This window comes from Pimephales promelas, chromosome 5 (genome assembly GCF_988280905.1).
Source record: "Pimephales promelas chromosome 5, fPimPro1.hap1.1, whole genome shotgun sequence".
NCBI lineage: Eukaryota > Metazoa > Chordata > Actinopteri > Cypriniformes > Leuciscidae > Pimephales > Pimephales promelas.
The window spans coordinates 25,348,030-25,374,322 of record NC_142773.1 but is presented as its reverse complement, the minus strand read 5'-3'; the positions used below and the strand labels follow the sequence as shown (position 1 = coordinate 25,374,322).

The window sequence follows — 26,293 nt, the reverse complement described above, 5'->3', positions numbered from 1 at the left end:
AACCCATTCACCCTACAGGCCTACTACAGATCAGTGGGTGGAACTTCACTCGCAAAAACCATAGACAGGCATGAACTGAAATCAATATCCGCCATCTTGTTTTTGGAAGCTAAGCTAACAAGCGCTGTGGAGATAGGAAGTATGATAATGACGGAAGAAACTAAACATGATATGGAAGAAGAGGCTTTTGAAAGTCTCCTGCTCGAATCTGATGTTCATGGCTATCTTTACGAGTCGGAGTATAGTGGAGATGGAGGAGCTCGCCACAGCCAACTAACTTATTTGGTAAGTTACTGGTAACTTACTTGCCTGCTCGCCACAGCCAACTAACTAGAAATTTTGCGTGAAATGACTTTCAAACTGTGATGGCAGGTAACCTTAGCCTTGTTGACGTCACTTGATAAACTTATTGTTGAGCCACTGTTGTCACATGGAACATTTTCTTCAATGACTTTCTGGGCGTGTCAAGTTTGAACCCATTAGGGTGCCTATGTGGTAGTGATACAGCTCTCAAATTTAATCAAAAATATGAACTAAGATGAACTAAGGTCTTACGGGGTTGGTACAGCATGGGGGTGAGTAATTAATGACTTAATTTTCATTTTTGGGTGAACTATCCCTTTAAAGTATATGAATATGAAACCATTCCTAAATCCTGGAAAAATATTTTACATTCTTTGATCACTAATGCTTTAGTTAATGTAGAAAAATAGAACCTCTCTTCATTATGTTACCATGTGTTTTTGTCATTGTCTAATTTTCCTAATTGGTGCAAAATTGACTTTATAATTAGAAGAGGGAAATGGGGTTTAGTGTAAATCACAGAGGAAAGAGCTGTGAAGTTGATGCTGTCTAGAAATGGAAGGGGACGGGTTGTTCTTAGAACACCTCTCAGCTCCTCACCCACTTCCTGACAGGAAACCACAGTGGTTGAAGATCAGCTTACCACATATACGCCAGCTGCGTTATCATCTCTCCTTAATGCAAACTCCATTGAACCGTTTTTGCCACAGAATATTTCAGTGTGTACTCGGGGGTCACGTTGATTCAATCTTTGAGGAGCCCCTACTAAAACTCTTGTCATTTGATTTCAAAATGCATGTGTTTCCTACCTTATTATATGATGTTAGTTTCAGTTTGACCAGACCCTCAGTCATGGTGTGACAGCTCTTAACACTACAATAAATCACTTAGGCCTACACACTGTCAAATTGCACATTTAGTAATGTTATTTCTAAAGATGAAGTCAAGAGTCAGAATCAATGTATTTGAATTTAAACTAAAAATATAAACTAAAAGTTAACATAAATGACAGTTTATTACAATGGTACTGTAGTTATCAAACAATATATGAAGAGTTCAGATGCAAAAGCCTCTAAATGCCATTTGAAATTTTCTTCTTTAATGATGATTTTTATCAAGCTTGTATATTTAAGTTCAGTGATTTCACTTAAATGGCAATGATAATTATCTATTAATTGTTATTTAAGTGAAATTACTGAACTTAAATATACAAGTTTGATAAAAAATCATCATTAAAGAAGAAAATTTCAAATGGCATTTAGAGGCTTTTGCATCTGAACTCATTATATTTACATTAAAGTCCCCGTGAACCGGAAGTTGCAAACGATTTTTCTCTAGTGCTGTGACGTATTTCCAAGTGAAACGGAATATTGAACAGAGGGCAGGGTTTTACTCTAGAGCTCCTCCTCTCCATCTCTCGCTCATAGCAAACTAACGGTTTGAGGGGAGTGGTTAAGCGTTTCCCCACCCAAACTGTGAAACCTACGTCATCAGAAAAAGAAACCGTTCCAGACCGGAAGTAACTTTTCAGATTTTGATTAAAGATTACTAAGGTAAAACATTTTTTTAATTTATATTCACTTGCACGGATTAATTGTTCACCACAAGACTAGTAATATGCGCTAACAAAGTAAATAGGTTCAATTTTGATTTCACGGGGACTTTAAGGCTTGTTCACAACAAGAACGATTAGCGTAACGAATGGCCGTGCATAAGCTGTTTATAAGCTGAAAAAAAGGTGATTCCAAAGATATCGTTCCTCTTCGCCTTTCTTAACTTGTGTTGTGGACTCTGCTTTTCTTTTACATTTAAGAAAGATTTTAAAAACCGTATATTCATCATTATGTTCCTTGGTGTGAATCAGCATTTACTGTTGGCTAAGTTTTAAACGACATTCTGATATTACATATGCATGTGTTGCATGTATACTAGCTATTGAGGTAAAAAAAAACATTTACTAGGCCTACATCATGTAGCTACAATACAGTATCTGTAATTGTACATTACTTAACTGTGCAGGTCAGTAGCAGTCACGTTTACCCGCCTAGTGCACTATATGTACCAATACAGAACTTTAACAATTGTTATAACTCAATAAGCACAAGAATATTCTAACAGAAAACCAAAAAAACAAAAAAAACAAAAAACGTTTAAAATTAAACCCCTGAACCCTCGGGTCCGCCTTGGTCCCCTGAACCCTCGGGTCCGCCTTGGCCCCCTGAACCCTCGGATCCTCCTTAGCCCCTTGAACCCTCAGGTCTGCCTTGGCCCACTGAATCCTCGGGTCTGCCTTGGCCTCCTGAACCCTTGGGTCTTCCTTGGCCCCTTGAACCCTCAGGTCTGCCTTGGCCCCTTGAACCCTCAGGTCTGCCTTGGCCCACTGAATCCTCGGGTCTGCCTTGGCCCCCTGAACCCTCGCCTCGCCTTGGCCCCCTGAATCCTCGGGTCTGCCTTGGACCCCTGCACTGTCGGGTCCGCCTTGGCCCCCTGAATCTTTGGGTCCGCCTTGGCCCGCTGAACCCTCGGATCTGCCTTGGACCCCTGAACCCTCGGGTCTGCCTTGTCCCCCTGAATCCTCGGGTCCGCCTTGGCCCCCTGAATCCTCGGGTCCGCCTTGGCCCCCTGAATCCTCGGGTCCGCCTTGGCCCCCTGAACCCTCGGATCCGCCTTGGCCCCCTGAACACACGGATCCGCCTTGGCCCCTTGAACCCTCGGGTCCGCCTTGGCCCCCTGAATCCTCGGGTCCGCCTTGGCCCCTTGAACCCTCGGATCCGCCTTGGCCCCCTGAACACACGGATCCGCCTTGGCCCCTTGAACCCTCGGGTCTGCCTTGGCCCCTTGAACCCTCGGATCCGCCTTGGCCCCCTGAATCGTCGGGTCTGCCTTGGCCCTCTGAATCCTCGGGTCCGCCTTGGCCCCCTGAATCCTCGGGTCCGCCTTGGCCCCCTGAACCCTCGGATCCGCCTTGGCCCCCTGAACACACGGATCCGCCTTGGCCCCTTGAACCCTCGGGTCCGCCTTGGCCCCCTGAATCCTCGGGTCCGCCTTGGCCCCTTGAACCCTCGGATCCGCCTTGGCCCCCTGAACACACGGATCCGCCTTGGCCCCTTGAACCCTCGGGTCTGCCTTGGCCCCTTGAACCCTCGGATCCGCCTTGGCCCCCTGAATCGTCGGGTCTGCCTTGGCCCTCTGAATCCTCGGGTCCGCCTTGGCCCCCTGAATCCTCGGGTCCGCCTTGGCCCCCTGAACCCTCGGATCCGCCTTGGCCCCCTGAACACACGGATCCGCATTGGCCCCTTGAACCCTCGGGTCCGCCTTGGCCCCCTGAATCCTCGGGTCCGCCTTGGCCCCTTGAACCCTCGGATCCGCCTTGGCCCCCTGAACACACGGATCCGCCTTGGCCCCTTGAACCCTCGGGTCTGCCTTGGCCCCTTGAACCCTCGGATCCGCCTTGGCCCCCTGAATCCTCGGGTCCGCCTTGGCCCCCTGAATCCTCGGGTCCGCCTTGGCCCCCTGAACCCTCGGATCCGCCTTGGCCCCTTGAACCCTCGGGTCCACATTGGACCCCTGAATCCTCGGGTCCACATTGGACCCCTGAATCCTCGGGTCCGCCTTGGCCCCCTGAACACACGGATCCGCCTTGGCCCCTTGAACCCTCGGGTCCACATTGGACCCCTGAATCCTCGGGTCCGCCTTGGACCCCTGAACCCTCGGGTCTGCCTTGGCCCCCTAAATCCTCGGGTCCGCCTTGGCCCCCTGAACCCTCGGGTCCGCCTTGGCCCCCTGAACCCTCGGGTTCGCCTTGGCCCCCTGAACCCTTGGGTCCAGAACACTCTAAAACTGTAATATAGACTCATGGCTTTTCTGTAAAGCTGCTTTGAAATGTGTAAAAAGTGATATGCAAATAAACGTGCATTGAATTGAATTGTAATGCCTGTGTTACAAATAAAATAGGCCTATTATTAAGTATTATGTAATTACAGACAGCTCCACAAAGTATAGAATCTGTAGTATTTCTCACTTACTGTTCTTACATTGTCACAAGATCCCAAATGTATAAGACCAATTATTTACTAAAAGTTTTTAAAGACTTTTCATCGAGTGTTTTAGGCATCAATCTCTCCATATATTTTTTGTAAAAAGTTATTCTGTTTGATGTGTCATTGTTTGCTCTTTGACAGAGGCTGGCTGTTAGTTTTTGTGTCGGGTTGTGTCAGTGTGGATTGGGGTACCACAGTGATTCACTTCTTGCTTTGTCTCATACAAAAACCTCAAAGAGTTTAAATAGCTGCCACTGCGCTGAAAGATTCTTCTGAGGTTGTTCTGTCATCTTGGACATGCAGATTTCCACCGCAGCTTGGTGTTTCATCTCATGGCAATGGATTTTTAACATAGTTTTAGTCAAATATGTCTATTGAGAAGCTTTTTCAGAAGACAGCCTTTGACTCTCTCTTCCGTATAAGACAACCCCCCAACACAGGGCACATTGCGTCAGGTTTTTGTACTGATGTTTTTCATTGTGTTGGGAGTACCACAGTGATAGATTCTTCATTAGTGACTGTACAAAATCTCATAGCACTGTTAGGAAAGAATATCCATTTATAAATTGCATTAATAGCTTTAAACCAATATCTGACTGAAAGACTTAATGATCACAGGTTTTATTCTCTTGTTTTCTGTTTTGAAGGCGTTTGTTCCAGTCACCAGTTTGTATCTGAATGGAGCAGACATGTTTATCATGAGGACAGACCGGCAGATAGAATTGTCTTTGAAAGAAAATCAAACTGGATCTTTTCAACGGGTTATTTCATATCTAATTTCAGATGAGTCTATATTATATTTCTTAAGATATGTAGATACTTTCCATTACCAAAGGATATTGTCAGAGGGCTGAATGAAGTGCAGACCCTTTAACTTTCGGAGCTCCCATCCGTCTCACGGTCACACCAAGTAAGTAAATCCACTTCAATATTATTATTATAAAGCATTTGTCCAACCCATGCACCTGGTTTTGTGAATAAGCGAACTTTGCTTAGTTAGTTGTTGTAAATGGGGCTTATTTAGGTCAGTTTGTCAGTTCTAATGCAGATGTAGGGTCAAAAGTGTTTTTGTAAGGGATACGGTAGCAGTGCATTTTCAGCTACTGACACTTTAACATTCGGAAAGCCGATAACCCTCACTGTCTCACCAAGTAAGTGCTTCTTTTGTACTATTGCATGCTTTTACACCAACCAGTTGAAACACCAATTAGGTTCAAATGATGTTTGTTAGTTGCTTAGTTGGTTGTGTTCAGCTTGGGATCACAGTATGTTTACTAGTGTTAACCCATTGCTCTGAAGAAAATGTTTGTAATAGAGTCATTATATTTGTTCATACAACTAGTGATCTTAAATGCATGCATAGATGACTGCAAGGTGTTTTCACTACATTATGGGCTTAGTTTTGCAAATACTACATGTAAAGAAAGTACGGTCTTGCTAAAGATTTGAAAAATCGATGAAAACTGCTTATTTTTCTTTGCTTAGTTGGATCGCCGACTCCTCCGGGTTTTTTGTCCATCCTGTCCCCTTTGAAGGGCAAAGAACAGGATAACAAGGTCAAAGAACAGGATATTTGTTTGGCCGGCGGGTTCTTTCCTCAAGAAAAGACTATGGAATTGATTCTGGAAAGTAAAAGCCCTGTGAATCTAAATACCAACAATGCAGAACTGTTCAAATCCAGCAAAACCTATTATTATGCTGGATTCGCTGGTGAAAAAATCCAAACATGCCAAGTGGATGAAATCAGAGAAAACTCGGAACAACCCCCTGATGCTCCTGTGACAGGTACTTAAATTGATAATTGCGCTTTTCTTTTTTTAAATTTTATGTGATTTAATGTTTTAAGTATTGTACGTTATATATATATCTATATTGTTTTCTACTTAATTCTTATTCTGCAGAAAGTCCTGATAAACCAAATCCAGTGACTTGTGAAACACATGCTTCTAGTACTCCAGTCTCAGTGTTAAACAGCGGTTAGTAATAAAATACAGTATATTATATGCTACACATATATCTTGCATTAGTCATCTACATTATGCATTATGCTATATAAGTAAATTAAACATCAAGGGAAAATTCAATTTGTGTTGAAATTTTCTTTTTCTTTCTCTCAGATGAACCAAAAATGAAGTCTGTGACCCTTCTTGTGACAGGTCTGAGAATTCTGCTGGCTAAATGTGTTGCAGTCAACGTATTGATGACTGTAAAGGCATTTCTATTTTAATAGTTCAATTCAGCAAATAGGATTTCTTAACTGACGCTTGATCAGACCCTGGGATCAACAAACAAATGCGATTTTAGTGAGTGACAATATTTATCTATATCTCTGTCTGTTAATGTTAAATGGAATTAACAATACAAATTGTTAGTAATGCAGTTAAAAGGTAACACTTTACAATAAGTTTTGTTAGTTAATATTAGTTAACTACATTAGTTAATATGAACTAATAATGAATAGCACATACAGTATACAGCATTTGTTAATCTTTGTTAATGTTATTTTCAACATTTACTAATACTTGATTAAAATCTTGCTAACATTAGTTAATGCACCGTGAACTAACATGAACAAATGATGAATAGCTGTATTTTCATGAACTAACATTAACAAAAATGAACAAATGCAGTAACAAATGTATTGCTCATGGTTAGTGCATGTTAATAAATACATTAATTAATGTTAACTAATGAACCTTATTGTAAAGTGTTACCAGTTAAAATACAAAACATAGATACAACCTATTGTCTTTTTTTTTTTTTTTTTTTTTGCATTATAATCATTTCTGAATCCAGTGGTGTAATGTGCATATTGCTTTGTTGTCTTTCTAGATTTTTTTTTTTTCAAAAAAGTGCAAATTAGTATTTTTATGCTTTTTAAATCAGCAAGATATATTTTTTTACATAGTGGTATCAAAGAGTTCAAGACTCTTACATTGTGTAATTGTGTTATTGATTATTATTTGACTTAATTACTTTTTTCATGTAATATGATTTTTGTTTTGTTTAATCATGTAATAAAATGCCTTCATGAAAAAAGTTTCATGCGAGAATGTCTAAACCACAGTTTCAACAGCACATTGCTGCTCTAGGCAGACGCGAACCACACTTTTGGATAAAGATCTACTGCTCGCTTCGGGTTCCAAGAATTAGTGTGTTTTTTTGCTAAGTGTTTTCCCCTCAGTGCCTCTGTGATATAAAGCGAAAAACAGCTGTAAAATAAGTCTCGCATCTACAGCTTCTGGGGTCATTTTTTTTTTAATTAATCCAGTCTCCAGTGTCATATGATCCTTCTGAAATCATTGTTATTATTAGTTATTATAATATTGTGAGTTATTATTATTTATTATTATCAATGTTAAAAAGAGTTCAATAGAAAATAGAAAGTTCAAAGCATGAATAGAAGAAAGCTTTTTAACGTCATAAATGTCTTTACTGTCACTTTAGATCATTTTATACATCCTTGCTGATTAAAAGTATCAATTTCTTTCATTTTTTAAAAAAATCTTACTGACCCCAAACTTTTAAACAGTAGAGTGTATAATCGTTACAAAAACTTTCTATTTCAGACAAATGCTGTCCTTTTGAACTTTCCATTCTCTAAATAAAACCTGATTTATTTATTTTTTGTACTAAAAAATACAAATAATAGATAATAGACCAAATCAACATATTGGAATGATATAGCTGAAGGATCATGTGACACTGAAGAATGGAGTAATGTTGAAAATTCAAATAGAAAACAGTAATTTTTTCATTGTAAAAATATTTCACAATATCTGTTTTTACTATTTAACTACTATAGCCTACAGTTTTTGGATCAAATAAATGCAGAGGAGATTTATTTTAAAAACATAAAAAATTGAACATTAGTGTAAGTTACTAGTCTCTTAAAAGTAGATATTTGTTCTATTGTACTTTCAAATCAGTTAATTTTATTTATTAAGTATAATAAGTAAGATGTTATCACTCACACATTTTTATGTGAGCTTGCTGCTAACCGAGACCATGAAATACAAGGTGTAGGCTATTGCCCTCTTGTGTCTATAGTAGGCTTTTGCATGCCGTCAGGCTGGTTGTCTAAACAGGGAGACTATAGTGACCTCTAGTGGTCGCCTGAGCTTAAATGGTAGCAGCCTACCTTCTATGATTCCGCAAATTCCACCTGTTTTGCTTGTATTTGAACTCTCGAGCTGTTTGCTTAAGGAGATAATGGTTCTTGTCTAGCTTGTCTCATGTCCCAATTTCAATCCGGCTTTACCCCACTATTGTGTAGCCTTTAAATAACAACAAAAAAGAGACATCAATAGCATCGTGCTTTTACTTTCTAGGCTACTCCATCGAATCCAAGGAGGCGTTCAAAAGTGTTTTGTTTACAGCAGATAGGCCTACGTTTATTTAGAGCTTGTAAACATTCAGTTTTAATATGGGTTGACAAAACAAAAACGAGTAAAAGCCCAAATGTTATGAGCCTATTTTAGACACTGCTTAGGTTGACAGGAATGAGCAACAAAAAGGCCTTGTGTCAAGGTAAAAGTAGGCCAGTAGAACACTGATGTCTAAATGAAGAGGTGAGTTTCTTTGTATTCTTCATTTGAATGGTTTCTTCACCTAGTCTAATATGTTGTTAGGTAGGAGTTATTTTAATTCCGTAGCTAAACTCATGTTCACATTCAAAACACTTCCTTACACAGGAAGTGCAGAAAAAGGCTATCCCAGGATCTGATGGAAATTGGGAGTAGTGACACTAAGGTAAGGATTCAAACTGCCACAAAATTGAATGCATTTATTCAATTTGTTTCACCGCACCAGTCAAATATTATGTTTAAATGAAATATGGCTGTTGCATCACAATCACTGATATATTCTCAAAGATGTCAGTGATTGTTTATAGCCACTAAAGACTCTGGCTTCATTTTAATGTATGCTATCTCAGGCAAAATTTGAGACAAATAGTAAAAATCCTTCAATTCTCTAATGTAAAAACAATAATTAAAATTTTACAATTTCAAAATAATTGAAAATATATATATTTTTTTTAGGCATGCCTTTGATAATGTTTAAATTTATTGGGAAAGAATGTCAAAATATAGAAGTATATTGTCTATTTTTAGATTGTGTCATTGAGAGTTTGGTAAATAACGATGTGAAGATATCTCGTATTAAATCTATATATTTTTTTTATCTCTATATTGTAGGAAGAGGTTTTATGTATGGGAATGCAACACTGTGGTCGTCTGGTTCAGGCTACAAGCTCTTTATGGGATCTGGAACAAATTTAATTGTGCAGTCCAGTGAGTATTACTTTTAATAGCTTTTGTTGTTACTTTAATTGCATGAAAAGTATGGCTTGAAAGTATTATTTGTTTTTTATATTATATTTATAATTCTTTAATTAAAGGGAAGTGGAACGACTGCAAAATGTTCATTATAACTTGGGATAATTCAAAGATTATAAATGTAATATTTTGTATTTTTTCCATCTTAGTTTGCATGTAGAAATATTGCTCAGTTGAGGATGAAGGGTATTTGACATAGTGTGTAGTGTTGTGTGAATGACCAGGGAATCAATAAGATAATCTTTGGCACCGGTACAAAACTTATAGTGGAGTCAGGTGAGATTTATCATTTTTTTTATTGATTTTAAGTCTTCTGTAATGCAAGAAAGTGACTTCTGAAAATTTATGATGAGCACTTCTCCATTAATAATAGTTATAAAAACCGGTTACTTCTCTACTCATTTACAAACCAGTTAACTCTCCTCTGAAACTATAAAAAAAGCTCAAGTAAAAACTGCTTTTTGTCTGGATTTGATGGTATATTACACCCCAATTTAGTGTTTGACTAATGTAATGACTAATGTAGTATGAATGTTTGTGTTTATTTTAGAAAAATAGTTTGAATGGCAACAATCATAGGGAAATGATTAGAAAATATTTCTGAAAACGTAACTTGAAATATAACACATTCTCAGTCCTTAAATAAGATAAAGTGATGCCAATTGTGTCAAGGTGTTTTTGTTACGCAGTATAGCTCTGTGAGAATGCAATAGGGGTTAACAAGGTCACATTTGCCCAGGGTACCAAGCTCACTGTGAAATCAAGTAAGTTGTATTTATTAATTTAACAATTTATTAAGTAACACTTTACCAAGGTTTCATGTTTTATCATTAAATAGTTAACATGAACTAACAATGAACAGTTAAATTAACAAAGATGAATAAATACTGTAACAAATCTTACCAATAACATAATGTGACCAACAATTGGATAGGTCGCTGAATTCAAATGTGTAAGATTGAAAACAAACTTTGGTTGCAGGTCTCATGTAGTGTTTTGCATCTAAATAGCAATCTGTAATTGTAAAAATAAATTCTTATTATATATTTGAAAGACCATAAAATCATGTTGCATTTACATGAAAACGTCCTGTATGAAAACATCCTGTGCATGAAAACACCACATAGCTGTTAAATTTGAAAGACTTTACATATCTTTGAGCTAAATCCACTTTCAGTGTACATGAAACCTCAATTAAATGTCATGCATTGCTCTCTTAAGAAAAAAAATATATATTTTTATTTTAATCTGTCTTCAAAATGTGCTGTTTGGTGGGTTTGTGTTATGGTGTATAACTCTGTGTGACTAGAGGGAATGACAAGCTTATATTTGCAAGTGGCATGAAACTATTTGTGGAATCAAGTAAGTTCTGCTCTCTATAATCTTAAAAGAAATGTTTGTTAGGTGTGACTGTTAAACACTAAATAAGCCGTTCACAAAAAAGTAGTTTAGTAAAACACAACATTTATTTTGTTTTGTTCTTCTTCAAAACACAAACATTAGCAGCTTTTGAATACTTAATTTATCCTACAAGTATATACAAGTCTTGATGGCAATGCTGGGCTTTTTCAAGAGTTAAAACATCCTATATGTAACAGAACATGCCTTTTTTTAACAAACAAATCTATAAGCAATATGTCTAAAAGGATAAATGTGCAATGAAATCACTTTTGATATATAGGCAGCTTGTGGTTTTAGAGATTGCGTCTCATGCATAGGTTTATGTATGGATGTGAAGCCATGTGTGAATACTGGCAGCCTTGGAAAGATAATCTTTGCTAAAGGAACCAAACTTTCCATACATGCAAGTAAGTTTACATGTCTGATAAATCCAATAATTGCAACATCTTCAGAGTTGTACGTTTAATTTTTTTTGTGTGTGGGCATTAGTTCTGTGAGTTTGCTGGTAGTATTGGTCTAGTATCTGCTAGTAGTCACAATGTTGAAGGTTCAAACTATATAAAAAGTGATTTACAAACTAAGTGTTGCTAAGAGAAATTGCTCTAAGGAGGTTGTTGAGTCCACTGGAAAGCATGTTGAATAAGACAGCATCTTAAATGTGATATTTTAATTCTGTAAAAATATATATATATTTTTATTTTCACTTTAAACATTCCCAGTTATTAAAGACTTAAATGTTACATGTAGATTAAATTATACGCTTTATAAATCATTATATGCATAGAAAAAATAATATACGTTTTATAAAAAGTGTATATAAATAATTAAAACTGAAAAATAGTTCAACATAGTTGAGTGAACAGAAGAAGTTAGTGTTTGGCAGTATTTGGTATGGAGTGTCTCTTTGTGTGACTACTGCAGACAAAATCATTTTTGGGAAAGGAACAAAGCTGCAAATTCAAACCAGTAAGTAAAAGGCATTTGAAAATATCATGTTTGACAATGGAAACAAAAAACTAAACTGTATGAATTACATTAATATCCTTTCAATAGTTAAATTCCTGAACAACATTCTTACTAAATGACAAACAAAGAGGCATAGTCAAAATTCTTCATTTTAAATTCTAAAAACAAAGGTACAGTTCTGCATTGGTTTTAGTTTCTATCATTTATGGTACAGTAGAAATGGTTATTGTAGTGGGGACGTCTACTGTGTGAATTTTGGTGCTGGCAATAAGCTGATTTTTGGTCAAGGGACCAATCTCATCATTGAATCAAGTAAGTACGAGATGTAAAAGTATGCCAGTTATAGAAACTAATTAAGAAAAACAGATTCACTTTTAGAATTTTAATAAATGACTAGTTTTACCAAGGCCATTATCATGTGCTAAGGCTTAAACTTACATTTTGGTTTCAAACTTTTGCAATAAACCATTTTGCACAGTGAGGGAATCAAAATGACTTTTGCAAATGCTCATTTCAGGAGACTTCAGAGAAGTTTCCCATTTGGACATTTTCTTCTTCTATTGGATTCTATTGGTCATTTTAAACTCTGAACTGTCTGTAGGCTGTAGTTGGGCCAGAGCGTGTGGTGTAACAAGAACATCAAATAGCTTAAAAAGTGAAAAACTCAAAAACTATTTTTAAATGACAAATGATTGTCCATGGAAAAAGGCAAGTCTTTATAATAGTACTTTTTCTATCAATTGAATCTATTGTCATCAAGCTTCATCGGTTTTGAAATGTCACAACAGGTGTAATATTACACAACACTGTAATGTGTAAAATATTTTCTTAGACACTCTAATTTAAGATTCTACCTTTAAAGTTGATATATTTTATTTTTCTGCAGTGGCAGGGTAGTAAATTGAGTATTTGATATAGGCTTTAGTGCTGTGTGGATGCAAATAGGAACAAGTTGTTTTTTAGCAGTGGAACAAAGCTCGTAGTTGAATCAGGCAAGTACTTAAGTAATTTACATCAGAACATTAGGTTCACATTGTATTATTTGATTTAGTGATGTGTTGCTACAGGCAAGCTAAATCCATAATGAGTTTTTTTCTTCATCTCATTAGATCTTTGACATCTAAATTGCATTTCTAGTTGCCAGGTGCATATTGTTCATTTGGTTTAGTTCTGTGTGGTAGTGGCACAACTTATTACTTATTAAGTTAACTGAGTATTACCGTAACACATATTGTACATATTATACATTTAGGATGTTTTTCCATTTCCACTACAAATGTAAAACAAAAAAGAAACAAGGAAATTAATGCGTATTAGCTTTATTTAAATCAGAGTCAACACAAAAGTTGAAAATTAATATCACAAATACAGTATACACCATTGTTTTGTTCATTGTGAAAAGTCATACAACCACCAAATAGTATATTTAAGGACGCATAAGACAAGATGCAAAGATAAATGTTAGGTGCACTTTAAGAAGTTGCATAAAAGTAATTAATTAATAGTTATTGTCAATTATTTATAGTTGTGCATCTTTGCTTTATGTTTATGTCATGACAGTTGGCATGTATTTGTTAGCGCACAAAGCATTGTGTGTCTAGTAGTGGGGGAACATGGAAGGTTATTTTTGGAAAAGGAACAAAACTCATAATAAATTCAGGTATGTGTAAATCTTAAATATAAATGCACAAACATACCCAGTCTCATCACACCTTTAGACAATATTTCAATGTAAAAAAGCTTTGCTAAAATATCCAATTGGATCCAAATAAGGATTCGTTTATTTATAGGTTGATTTCAAAGCCTCTACATTTGTGTTACTAAATCAAACCGACCTTTGTTCATGAAAAAATGTTTTTAGCTCATTGGATTAATTTGTTCAGCTTCTGTTTATAGTAGATGGATCATCTTTAAAAGTTAAATCTTTACCATCGCTGCCTGTTGTTTTTAATATACCTGTACCAAATATGTATATACTGCACAACAGAAAATACATAATGAGAATCACTATTCTCTAATTGCATCTTTAGTTATTAAACACTTGTGAACATCAGTTATCTGCGATCAGAGATAGTGCATGGGGTATTTGGTATAGGTTGTATCTCTGTGTGAATACTGGAAATTATAAGCTTACATTTGGTGGCGGAACAAAACTCATTGTTGAACCAGGCAAGTATTTGTTTCTTGAAGTTGCAAACCCTTTTAAAAAGCTTTACTTTATACCAGGTATATGTTTGCATTTCTTTTAGTCACGTGCTATGAGTTTTCTCATATTCCTCACTCTTTTTTAATGCAACACATGGATATATTCCCTTCTATAGAGGGATAAATTGTAAACAGGTGAAAACTTGATCTCTGCTGGCCTTTTGTAACATACCAACTCATTAGATTCATTTATTTGCAAAATCAAAATTATGGACCGGGTCGTTTGCTATGGATTTATTATGACGTGTCCAATAAAAGAGAGAAATCACAGATATTAGAAAGTTCATGTTGGGTGCATTTCACACAGTATTGATAAAGATTATATTTTGAGAGTGGAGGGAGTTTTTGCCGAAGACAAAATTGGTGTGTGACTAGTGGAGACTTGAAAGTCTATTTTGGCTCTGGAACTAAACTGACAGTTGAAACCAGTAAGTGATTTATATAAATGCATAACATATTACTAGCAATTGTTTTTATAAAGCAATACATATCAAGTTGCAGAACATGTTTCAACAAACTAAGCCAGACAGCCAGTCATTGATTGCAATATTGTGCACAAGTAAAAAATATTATTTTAATTTGTTTTGTTTTTTTAAAAAAAACTTTTTTTCTGTGTTGAACACAACCAGACTTCCCTATGGATGAGATAAAGTAATAGGGTTTTTGATTTGTGATCTGACATTGTGTGAATGCTGGAACCACAGGAAAGTTGTTCTTCGGAACAGGCACAAAACTGATAATCCAAAGCAGTAAGTTCATAAGAATTAGTGATGCTTACTTTAAATTGTTTTATTTTGCAATTCTTAGATTAAGAATTGAGTGGTTTTAATTAAAATGGAGTTAGACGTTAATAAGACATCAGATAACACAGCCATCTTTTTTGTGTGACTACAAGTACACTGAAGATTATCTTTGGGAGATGCATTGAATTTAGTTAATGCCCTTAAGTTTATCATTCTTGGCCATGCTTACTTCAAAGCAATATTTAAGTAAAGTATATTCCATGTTGATGTAGTCTTTAGGGGAAACTGACACAGGAAACCTGTTTTAATTACCTGATCATTCTAAGTTAAGTTTTATAGGTTTATAGCCAATTCTATTTTGAAGCTGCATGGTGTTTGCTTTCCCTTAAACAATCAGCGTGTTTTTGTGTAGCTGTGTAACTGTGTGTGACTTATTCTGGAGCACAGAACATCATATTTGGATCAGGCACAAAGCTCATTGTAAATACAGGTAATCATTTCTATTTGCACTTTAGATTCGAGCTGAAATGCAAACAAGAACAATCTTGTTTTCTTGCATTATTATAAATAGTGCATATAGAAGTACTTTATATTGGATGTACATTTTAGGTAAATTTATTAATGCATTACATATTACTAGTATTGTATTGAAATAATGCTCAGCATTATTGTGAATGTTTAAATAAGGGAAATGTTTATGAAGAATTTGTAGTGTTGATTGATTGTTTCAGGGAAAACGCTCATAGTATGCTATAATCAGTTATAGTTATGATGCTTCACATTGTGTGACTGATGGATATGGAAAAATGATCTTTGGTTCTGGCACAAACGTACACATTAGTTCAAGTGAGTATGCAGAATCAAATATATTTCCATTTTTTTTCTACTGTCACCAACTTTCCTACATTGACCTATAATGGACAACAGGAGATTAATTGAGAGTATTTTCGCATGGAAGGCATGCGATTGTGGAAAAGGAATTTATCAAATAGAATGAAAATCAAAAAACTAACAATTTCTGTCTTTAGATTTTTATTATTTTGTGAAAGCAACTTAATCAAATAGCAGATTTGTAACTGTTGTGTTAGAAGGTTTTGGTTGTGTGTTGTCATGTTGTGTGACTGCTGGAGGAAGTTATAAGATTATCTTTGGGACAGGCACAAGGTTGATAATTGACACAAGTAAGTTTATTTATTTCAGCTGTTCTTTGAAAATTGCATGACTTACATTCTTTTTTTAATCATATTTGCTTACAAAGCTATTGTTTGTTAGTAGATACATTTTCTTCATCGAACACTCTGAAATATACTATAATCTGTTTTAACAATCAAGCCGATTATGCCAGAGCCAGGGGAAAGATGCTAAAAGATGCATTTTTGCACTAAACAAAGTTGATCCAAAAGGGATTGCCTGTAAATACACAGTAAAAAAATTTAAAATATATATATATATATATATATATATATATATATATATATATAAATCCCGTTAAGTTTACGATATAAAAATGGCAGCTGTGATTGTCATAAATTCACATTTGGGGACGGACAATTTTTCCAGTTTTACAATCTGTACATTTCATTATGTGATATTATGTTAATCTACTTTAACTGCCAAAATTTGCCTTTATACCTTAGAATTTACTGATGACCACCAGAATAGTAATTCTAAGCGTATTGTACAGTAAAATTACATACTTTGATGTTAAACCATTAAAAATGTTCACCGTATATAAGGTTATGTACCAATTTAATGTTTTTCTGTTGCATTTTTACAGTATTTTAGTATTTTGTACAAACTTTTTTAGTTTATTGGAAACGTCTTAAAATTTTATTCATCATTGTCCCTATAACTTTAAAACCTCACTGTTATTAAACAATAACAGTTGTTATAACTATTAATAAATGCAAGGGTATTTTTTTTCAAAATCTTAGCCATGAGTTTGAATCATTAATTTCAATGTAGAGAGTTATTGTGATGGGAAACTGCATTGTGTGACTTCATCTGGACTCAATCAAATCTATTTTGGCTCTGGAACCAAACTGATAGTTGAAACAAGTAAGTGTCTAGTAGTAGAAACTTCACAAACCATTTCTAGATCCAGATCATGATATAGTTGTGAAATTGCTGTAATTAAGTCAACAAAGTCCCATTTCCAAAATACTTCTGTAGATTTTTTTCCTAGTTCAATACTTTTATCAAAATGCTTTTAATTAGCAATGATTAGTTTTCACTTGGCATAATATGTATTGGCAGGTGAGTTGATGTTGGTATTTTAGTTGGCAGTTTTTGTTAAGTGATCTGCTATTGTGTGACTACTGGAGGTGGAGGCTACAAGATTTACTTTGGAACAGGCACAAAGTTAATAGTTGAGAAAAGTAAGTTTGTTTATATTGGATTATCAGTGCCGCTTTAAGGTGTGCTGAATTCTTCATTGTTTTATTCATTTGTGTAAAGCCATGGTTGAAATATCTACTTTTCATTTAATATCGTAAAGGTTAGCCCCGTTTCAAGTACTGTTGACAAACAGTAGGTATTGGATGATTTTACTTGGTAGTAGACTCTGTCTTACAGGATGAAAACTTGGAAAATGTGAGATTTTTAAGCTAGCTAAAGCTTTCTTAAGCTTTTCTCAGAAACTTCCTCGATGCTATTATTTAGGATATTAGAAGAAAACAGTAATACTTTACAGTAAGGTTCAATCTAGTTCAATGTTACTTTTTACATATGTATATTTTAAAATTTATATTGATCTGGATTGAACCATACTATAAAATGTTACTGCTTTCTTCTATATCTTAAATAATAGCATCGAGGAAGTTAATGTTGAGGCAAAATGTTGTGTGTGACTCAATCTGGAGGCTTGAAAATCTTTTTTGGCTCTGGAACCAAACTGACCGTTGAAAGTAGTAAGTGTTTTGCCATAGAAATTGCACACATTGTTCTATAGAATAAAAATGCATTCTTTGGGATGCAGGTGGGCTGTACATTAAACGTAAAGAAATAAGTAATTTCTTTGGAAGGTTATAGTATATAACATTGGTTAAAGCATAAAAGGAACAATTCATTGGACACAATGTAGGCAATGTATGCATAAAGTCATATTAAGGAATAGGTTGATCAGATACAATATTGAGGTTTAAATAGAATAAAATTTTAGAGTTAATACGTATAGTATAGTATAGTATAGTATAGTATAGTATAGTATAGTATAGTATAGTATAGTTATGTGTGTTTGACAGAGTTTTTACAATGGATATAGATTTGTGTTGCATATGACAAGGGATTTTGATGTGTGGTGTGACATTGTGTGAATACTGGAGGTGCAAGAAAACTTATTTTTGGGAGAGGCACAAAATTAACCGTTGATTCAAGTAAGTTCATTATGTTTAGCGCTACTCACATTGACATGAACACTTTATGAGATATCGAGAAAAGAGCCCCAATAGTTAAAACTTAGGCAATTGTTTGAGAAGACATTGTTTTCCTTTTGTCAATTCCAAACATGGATTTTGCTTTTGAAAAAGAACTAAACAACACTTTCCGGCTTGATAACATGCAAATTTCAGTTTTGAGTTTAATTAGTGCAATCAAGTTAAACTTTACTTTACATGTTTACATAACTTAACTGACTCTCCTGGTTATCTTATGAAACAAAATAGAAAATACACATTTAATTCACAACAGTTCAGGCAAATCAAAGTGGTTTGGGGATAGATAGTAACATGAATAAATAAAACGCTTGACTAGAGCATCTCTAAAAAATATAAATCAGGTTAAAATGATTTAATACGTACTTGTTCTATTCAGCTGAAATTGAAATGCAATTCAACTAATATTGAATTAAGAAATATTAACATGTAGCGATGGAAGGCACTTTGGCTGTAGTTTTTGTAGTTTGGTTTTGTAATGTGTGACTACAGGAGGACTCAATAAGCTTATATTTGGGACAGGCACAAAGCTGCTCATTGAAACAAGTAAGTTAATGGTAATCACCTTTTTTAAGAGTACACCAAATTCTGGACATTGTTGACATTGTCCCAGGTTTGGGAAATTAAGAGAGACATTGGTTTTGGGAAAAGCGTAAATGTTTGAGTATTTTATAGGCAAACTCTATAAGCAGTCAGCATGTTTTTGTGTGACTATTTAGTTGTGTGTGACTGGTACTGGATTACAGAAAGTAATATTTGGGAAAGGCACAAAACTCACTGTAAATGCAGGTAAAATTTATTTCATTTTGCACTTCTCTACAATTCACATGTTCTCAAGAGAGCATGGGTGAAAGTAAATATGGTAACACTTTAAAATGCAATCAATTTGTTAACATTAGTTAATTGATAATCAACTATGGAATTTCTTACAAATCTAGGTTCACAAAACATGTTTATTTACACAGTTATATGTTTAAATAAATATTAGAGATTATTAAATGCAATAAATGCATTGTTCATTGTTAGTTCATGATGACTAATGTTAATAATTGCATAATAAGACGCTTGCATACACATACTTTTACAGAACAATCTTTACAACTTGCATAATTTCCAGCAGGTTTTTGTGTAGCTATATAACTTTGTGTGATTCAGACTGGACTACAGAAAGTGATATTTGGGAAAGGCACAAAGCTCACTGTAAATGCAGGTAAACACCAAGTTTTATAGTTCTTATAGATTCTCAAAAGAACATGGACATAAGAATAAACGTGCATATATCCTACATTTAAAAGATTCGATCATTTAGACTTAAAGGGGAAATTTGTTATTCAAAATCATTACATATCAGATATCTATGTCATATAAAATTAATTGGGTTTTTACATGTTCAAGTATTTGATTTAGTTCTAAAATTAATTTACACGTGTAAAAAGTATGCCAAAAAAGGTGCATCCTGGGCAGGATTTGCTTTAAAATACTGGATTGCTTAGTAAGTTTATATAAATCATTTCTAAGTGAAAACCAATCATTGCTAATTATACATGTACATTTATGAAAGATTGATTGAACTATTGATTGGCCAGATAGTTTTTGTTTAGTAGCCTTACATTGTGTGACTTATGGAAGTGGAGGCAATAAGATTTTCTTTGGAACAGGCACAAAGTTGTTTGTTGAAGCAAGTAAGTTCAAGATCATATTATTCAGTATGTGTACAGAATTCATTGTATTTGATTTCGTCCTTCTATATGTCTTCAATCTGAATTGAAAAAAAAAAAAAGTATTCCATAAGGTAACCTCTTGTCAGATGTCAAATTAATCCAGATGGCCAATATCTCGGGATGGATAGTGACATTTTACTCATAATCTAAGAATATAAAATTAATGTACAGTATAGCTAGCCTGTAATTTTTAGGGCATATACTGTATAATGGATGTTTAAAGAATAAAATATTTAACTATAAAATTAATTTTGACTTTCGACCCAATGGATCTTATGGGCAGAAATGCACTAAGCAAAATACTACATTGCAACTAAATCCAATATTATAACATGAGTTACATTCCGATTCATTGAACATTATTATTGGAGGCTAAGATTTATGGCATCTTGGGTATCCCTAGTTTTTGCTTTTTGGTTTTGTAGTGTGTGACTGGAGGTGGATTCAATAAGCTTATATTTGGAACAGGCACAAATCTGATTATCGAAACAAGTGAGTTAATTATTACACGCTATACACCAAAACTATCACTGACATGGAATTGTTTTATGAAAAGCCTTGTTTTTTCTTTACGGGGATACAACTTAAGTAATTAATTGCACAATATCTGTTCGCATTATTAACTTTTCTACTGAAGTTGTGTTTCCCTTAAGCATTCATTATGTTTTTGTGTAGCTATATAACTGTGTGTGACTGACAGTGGAGTAAGGAAAGTGATATTTGGGAAAGGCACAAGGCTTTTTGTAAATTCAGGTAAAACTCTTTCCTGTTTTTTCATATAGACTCACTTTAAAAGTGCGCATTATAGTGCACATAAAAATAGATCAAGGTTCTATAACAATATGGAATTCAAAATTTTATTATAATTGAGTGGCATAAGAGGATTTTTTTTGGAAAATCAGTTTATATACAAACATTCTTAATGTCTAACCTCATAACCATATGCGTATAAGTAGTAACCAGTTAGAGTTATGAAGTTTCGTACTGTGTGAATGATGCAAGTGGATACGGAAAGCTGATATTTGGCTCTGGCACAAAATTATATGTTAATGCAAGTGAGTATACAGAATATTTGTTTTTTAGTGTTATTACTACTGTTGCTAACTTTACATAAAAATGGGAAGCAACTGTAGAAGATTGTTCCTCAAAATATAATGTAAATTATATAATAGCTGGAGCTAAAACATATATTTTTTATTAAACTTTAAAATACATGAAAGAATATTCATAAAAACAGCGGATAAACATGTTAGAGGGTTTTGGTTGTGTGTTCCTATATTGTGTGACTGGAACTGGATATAAGATTATCTTTGGCACGGGTACAAACCTGATAATTGGAACAAGTAAGTTTTTTAATGCTAGTGGTGTTCTTAGACATATATTCATTTCTATTCACTGTGTATTATGAGCTATTATTTGGTTTATTGTACCTGCAAAAAATTATACGATCAATAAGTCAAATTTTTACAGTACTTTTTAGCAATTGCTTATTTAAAGATAAATTTGTTAAAATATTTTATAGATTGAAATCACTTATTAAAAATAGTGTTTTCACGAGTATGAAGTTATTGGGGTAACACCTTTTTACTTATATTTTTAAAACCAAATATATCTGCGAACATTAATGCATCATATATACGAAAGATTAGTAAATTCTGTAAAAAAAATATTCTGCTATAATTGATGGTTTATTTTTCCCAATGCATTATCTAGCATTAACAAATGAGACCATATTGTAAAGTGTTACTGTTATTTGTTTGGTAAACTGCATTGTGTGACTTCATCTGGTCTCAGGCAAATCTATTTTGGCTCTGGAACCAAACTGATTGTTCAAACAAGTAAGTTTTAAGAGAGACTAATCTATATTTGACCACACATTTAAATTACTATCAAAATTGTTCATTAGTATTGTACTTTTATATAAAGTATAATTTACAATGCACGTTTTAATGCATGTTTAATTCCCTTTATCTATGGCAAGTTATCATCTCAATCTTTGACTATATGAGAAAGTCTCAGGTAGTTTTTGCTTAGTGGTCTTACGTTGTGTGACTTCTGGAAGTGGACTTTACAAGCTTTTCTTTGGGAAAGGCACAAAGTTGATAGTTGAAACAAGTAAGTGTTTTTGAGGCTATAGCAAATAGCACAATTTTTTTTATTTTTTTTATAGGGAATGCTTATCAATATACAAATTTACGTAATGAAGCTGATGCATATTTAATCACACATACCAGATCAAAATGGTTCTTTACACATGTAGTTGACTAATTTTGAATTTGAAATCTTTATTTCGTACATAAAAAGAAAGTATATAAAATAAAACAATGTTTAAAAAAAACTTAGGAAAAATCAAAACAAATGAGCCGCAAAAAATATATATGTATAATTCTTTGCTGTTGACATACTTCTATTGTATGTGCAAAAAGGAGTAGGAAGAAGTAAAACTTACCTACCTACCCCTTAAATTCTTAGTCTTACATTTACAATTTTATATTATTATTATCATGTTGTTCTATATATCCATACACCTATACAGATACAAGCAGCAAAACATAAAAAAAATAATAATAATAAAAATAAAAAGTACAACTAAAAATGACAGAGCAAACAAACAAAGAAAAACAACATAAACAATGGAGTACTCCTACTTTCACTAATGGTCAGTCATACATTATTGTGCTTTAAAATACACCTTATAATTACAGCTTGTCATATTAATCTTTAAGATTCACTGAGGAGAATGACGTTTCAGGTCAGGCAGTTTTTGCGTAGTGGTCTTACGTTGTGTGACTTCTGGAAGTGGAGCTTACAAGCTTTTCTTTGGGAAAGGCACAAAGTTGATTGTTGAAACAAGTAAGTGATTTTGAGGCTAGTAAATAGGAATAAAACATTTTTATACATATCAGAAATGCATATCAATAAGTTAAAGAGAACTTATGCATAGTCACGCGTATAACCAACAACATGATTATTTACAAGTGTAATTTACGAATGGTTATTGTGCTTTAAAATGCACATTTAGTGCACCTTACAATTTCAAGTTGTCATTATTATTTAATTGAGATTCAATACCGAGATTTAAGTTTCAGGTCAGGGAGTTTTAGTATAGTGCTCTTACATTGTGTGACTTCTGGAAGTGGAACTTACAAGCTTATCTTTGGAAAAGGCACAAAGTTGATAGTTGAAACAAGTAAGTTCATGATTATCAGTGCTACTTAATGTTTTATTGTCCCCTTGTTTCAGAGAGAATGTTTCTGAAATAAACATTGTAACTCTATAGTTTATCTGAGATCTGCCATTGAACGAGGTATCAGTTAACTTTTCGGCTAGGTCGGAATGGTCAGGTGTCGGATAATCATAGTTTTAGTATATTAAAGTTTAACCTGGTACCATTTACCCTGCCTTACATTAAGAAATAAATGGAATAGGTACATTAAGTTAAATTTATAAGCTTTCTTTTATCATTTCAGTGGCAGATGCATCACAAATTGTTGAGGAAGTTAGTGTACAGATTAAATATAGTGTGTGACTCAATCTGGAGGCTGGAAAATCCATTTTGGCTCTGGAACCAAACTGACCGTTGAAAGTAGTAAGTGATTTGTAAAAAAAAATCCTGCAAATTATTATTTCTTCCAAAATATAATTGGTCAAAAATATTAAGCAGTACATTTTATAGTTGTATTGAAACACTAATTAGAAACAATAGTGAACTAGATATTAAACGTATTGAATCATAGTTCATAGATTCATAGCATGAAGATTGTTGAACATTAATAGCATGCATAAAGAGTTGTTTTATTAGATATAACCAGAGTTTTAATGGTAGTTATAGTTTGAGGGATTTTGCTGTGTTGTTTTGCACTGTGTGAATCTTGGAGGTGGACAAAAGCTTATTTTTGGAACAGGCACAAATCTAATAATTCAAACAAGTAAGTTTTATTCTGTTATTTTTATTTGTACAGCGTGATAATATATTAGTTAAGAATTGGACTTCTGAGAGGTTTTTTTTTTGCTTACCATTGAAAAAGAAAAGAACGATTCTAAATCGATTATAAGAAGTGCTTGTCTTTTTGCTTGAGAACTTCTCAAGGTACATTTATCGCAGAGTAAACGATGTTGGTATTCAAATCTCACATTCAAGGAGATTTTTGTGATTTCTTGTCTATATGGGCCAGTGTAGTAGTTCCTGGCATGACCCTACTGGCTCTTCTGTCAAGAACTGAGTAAACTTCCCTTGTTTTAAAAGAACTGCATCTGTTTCTCAGTATTAATATTAATTTAGCTGGAGAACATTGAATGTTCTTGTATTTTTAAAATAAAAAAATCACATTCATTCAGTATATCTTTAATCTGCAAAATATCTTCACCAAGGCACACACAATGATCATTGACTTTAATAGGACACAGTTTTTGCTCTGTGGTCAGATACTGTGTGACTACTGGATTTGATATCAATAAACTATTCTTTGGGATGGGCACGAAATTGATAATCGGAACAAGTAAGAAAAAAACTAACTCTTTTACTTTTAATATATTATGATATGAACGTTATTGATTTTGACCCTGATGGGTAAATCTTAGGATCCCTATCAATTCCCATGTGTGTCTTACGACATCTGAGTAATAAGAAAAGAAAAAGTATTGACTGACTACACTTTAAGCTGGTATGTGACAAGAACATTTGATACATGAATGCATGTTCTTACAGAGGTTGGAAGTCAGAGATGTTTTTGTGCAGCTATATAATTCTGTGTGACTAACACTGGAGGTGTTAAAATTATATTTGGGACTGGAACAAAGCTCACAGTACAGTCAGGTATGGCATTTAAAAATATTTTCCCTATTTCTAAAATATCCTGCTAGATATCCTGTTTTAAACAACAAACTGAAATGTATCATCATAAGAAACAGTCTGATTGTAATTGCAAAAAAAAACAACCCAAAAAACAATTAGCAGAACTTTAGATGAGGAAACATTGGCAGGGCCAAATTGTTATGAAGCTTAACACTGTGTGTTAACAAACTATGGAGGGAAACTCGTATTTGGCGAAGGAACAAACGTAGTTGTTGATACAAGTAAGTTCCTGCAATTGCAATTACTAGTCAACAACAATAATGAATATTATGGATATACATGGATTGTTGAATGTTTAAAAACAAATTCAAACTAATGTCCCTATACAAATGCCCTCGGGTATACCATAGAAAGTTAGAGGCATGAGGTTTAGCAGTGTGTGGATGCTGGATTTGGAAAGTTTATCTTTGGATCTGGCACAAAACTACATATTTATTCTAGTAAGTCTCTAAAATCCCAAATATGTTCTGAATTGATGCGGAAGATGTGATTATAGACATGTATGCTTAAAATAAGAATGTAATATAATGGTATTTAGAATATAATAGTTAGTAAAATGTTGTTGGGGGGTTTAACATCAGGTTGAGTATAGGCTATTAGTTGTGAATATTAAACTTTTGGTAAGAAGTCTGTAGCAATCCACTATAAATGATTACATCCGGCATGTACAAACATTTTTGAAAGAGTTGATTATCAAAAAACATAAGTTCATTATAATTGACTATTTCTTAAATGAAGCTATATTGTAAAACTTTCATTTTAAAGCTCAGTAGTTGGAAACTGAAATCTCCTCGAGAACATATTAGAAGAGCAGTCAGAAAATGTCATGAAGTTCAGTGCTGTGTGTCTAATAACTATGGAGGAAAACTCATTTTTGGTCAAGGTACAAATCTGCTTGTTCACACAAGTAAGTGGTTTTGTATTTAAGTATTGCAATATTAAAATATCCATTATTTGATATACAGTATACATACAGAAAACATTTTAAAAGTTCACAATGGAATTGGCCACTGAAAATCTATAAATTACCATATGATTAATCCTCACAATTTTATTTGAAGTATAATAAAAGGTAGATTTTTTTCCATCCTGGTAGATTTCCAGGAATGTTAAAAACACCTATCAATGGCCTTAAATACTTAATATACATACTTTGTGTCAAGCGGTCTAATGTAGAGAGTTTTAGTGATCAGGTTTGGCACTGTGTGAATTCTGGAAGTGCTTACGGAAAGCTAATCTTTGGGTCTGGCACAAAATTAGAAGTTCACACAAGTGAGTATCCAGATCCT

The 26,293-nt window shown here is 34.2% G+C and overlaps 1 protein-coding gene across 1 annotated transcript; it reads left to right on the top strand.

The window, feature by feature from the left end:
* Window positions 1–4,811: 4,811 nt before the first annotated feature.
* Window positions 4,812–7,595, top strand: trdc (T-cell receptor delta constant). The gene is made up of 4 exons (XM_089131191.1): window positions 4,812–5,253; window positions 5,829–6,128; window positions 6,245–6,319; window positions 6,461–7,595. The coding sequence occupies exons 2-4, from the start codon at window positions 5,954–5,956 to the stop codon at window positions 6,568–6,570; spliced, it is 360 nt and encodes a 119-aa protein (XP_088987317.1). The 5' UTR covers window positions 4,812–5,253; window positions 5,829–5,953; the 3' UTR covers window positions 6,571–7,595.
* The last annotated feature ends 18,698 nt before the right edge of the window (window positions 7,596–26,293 follow it).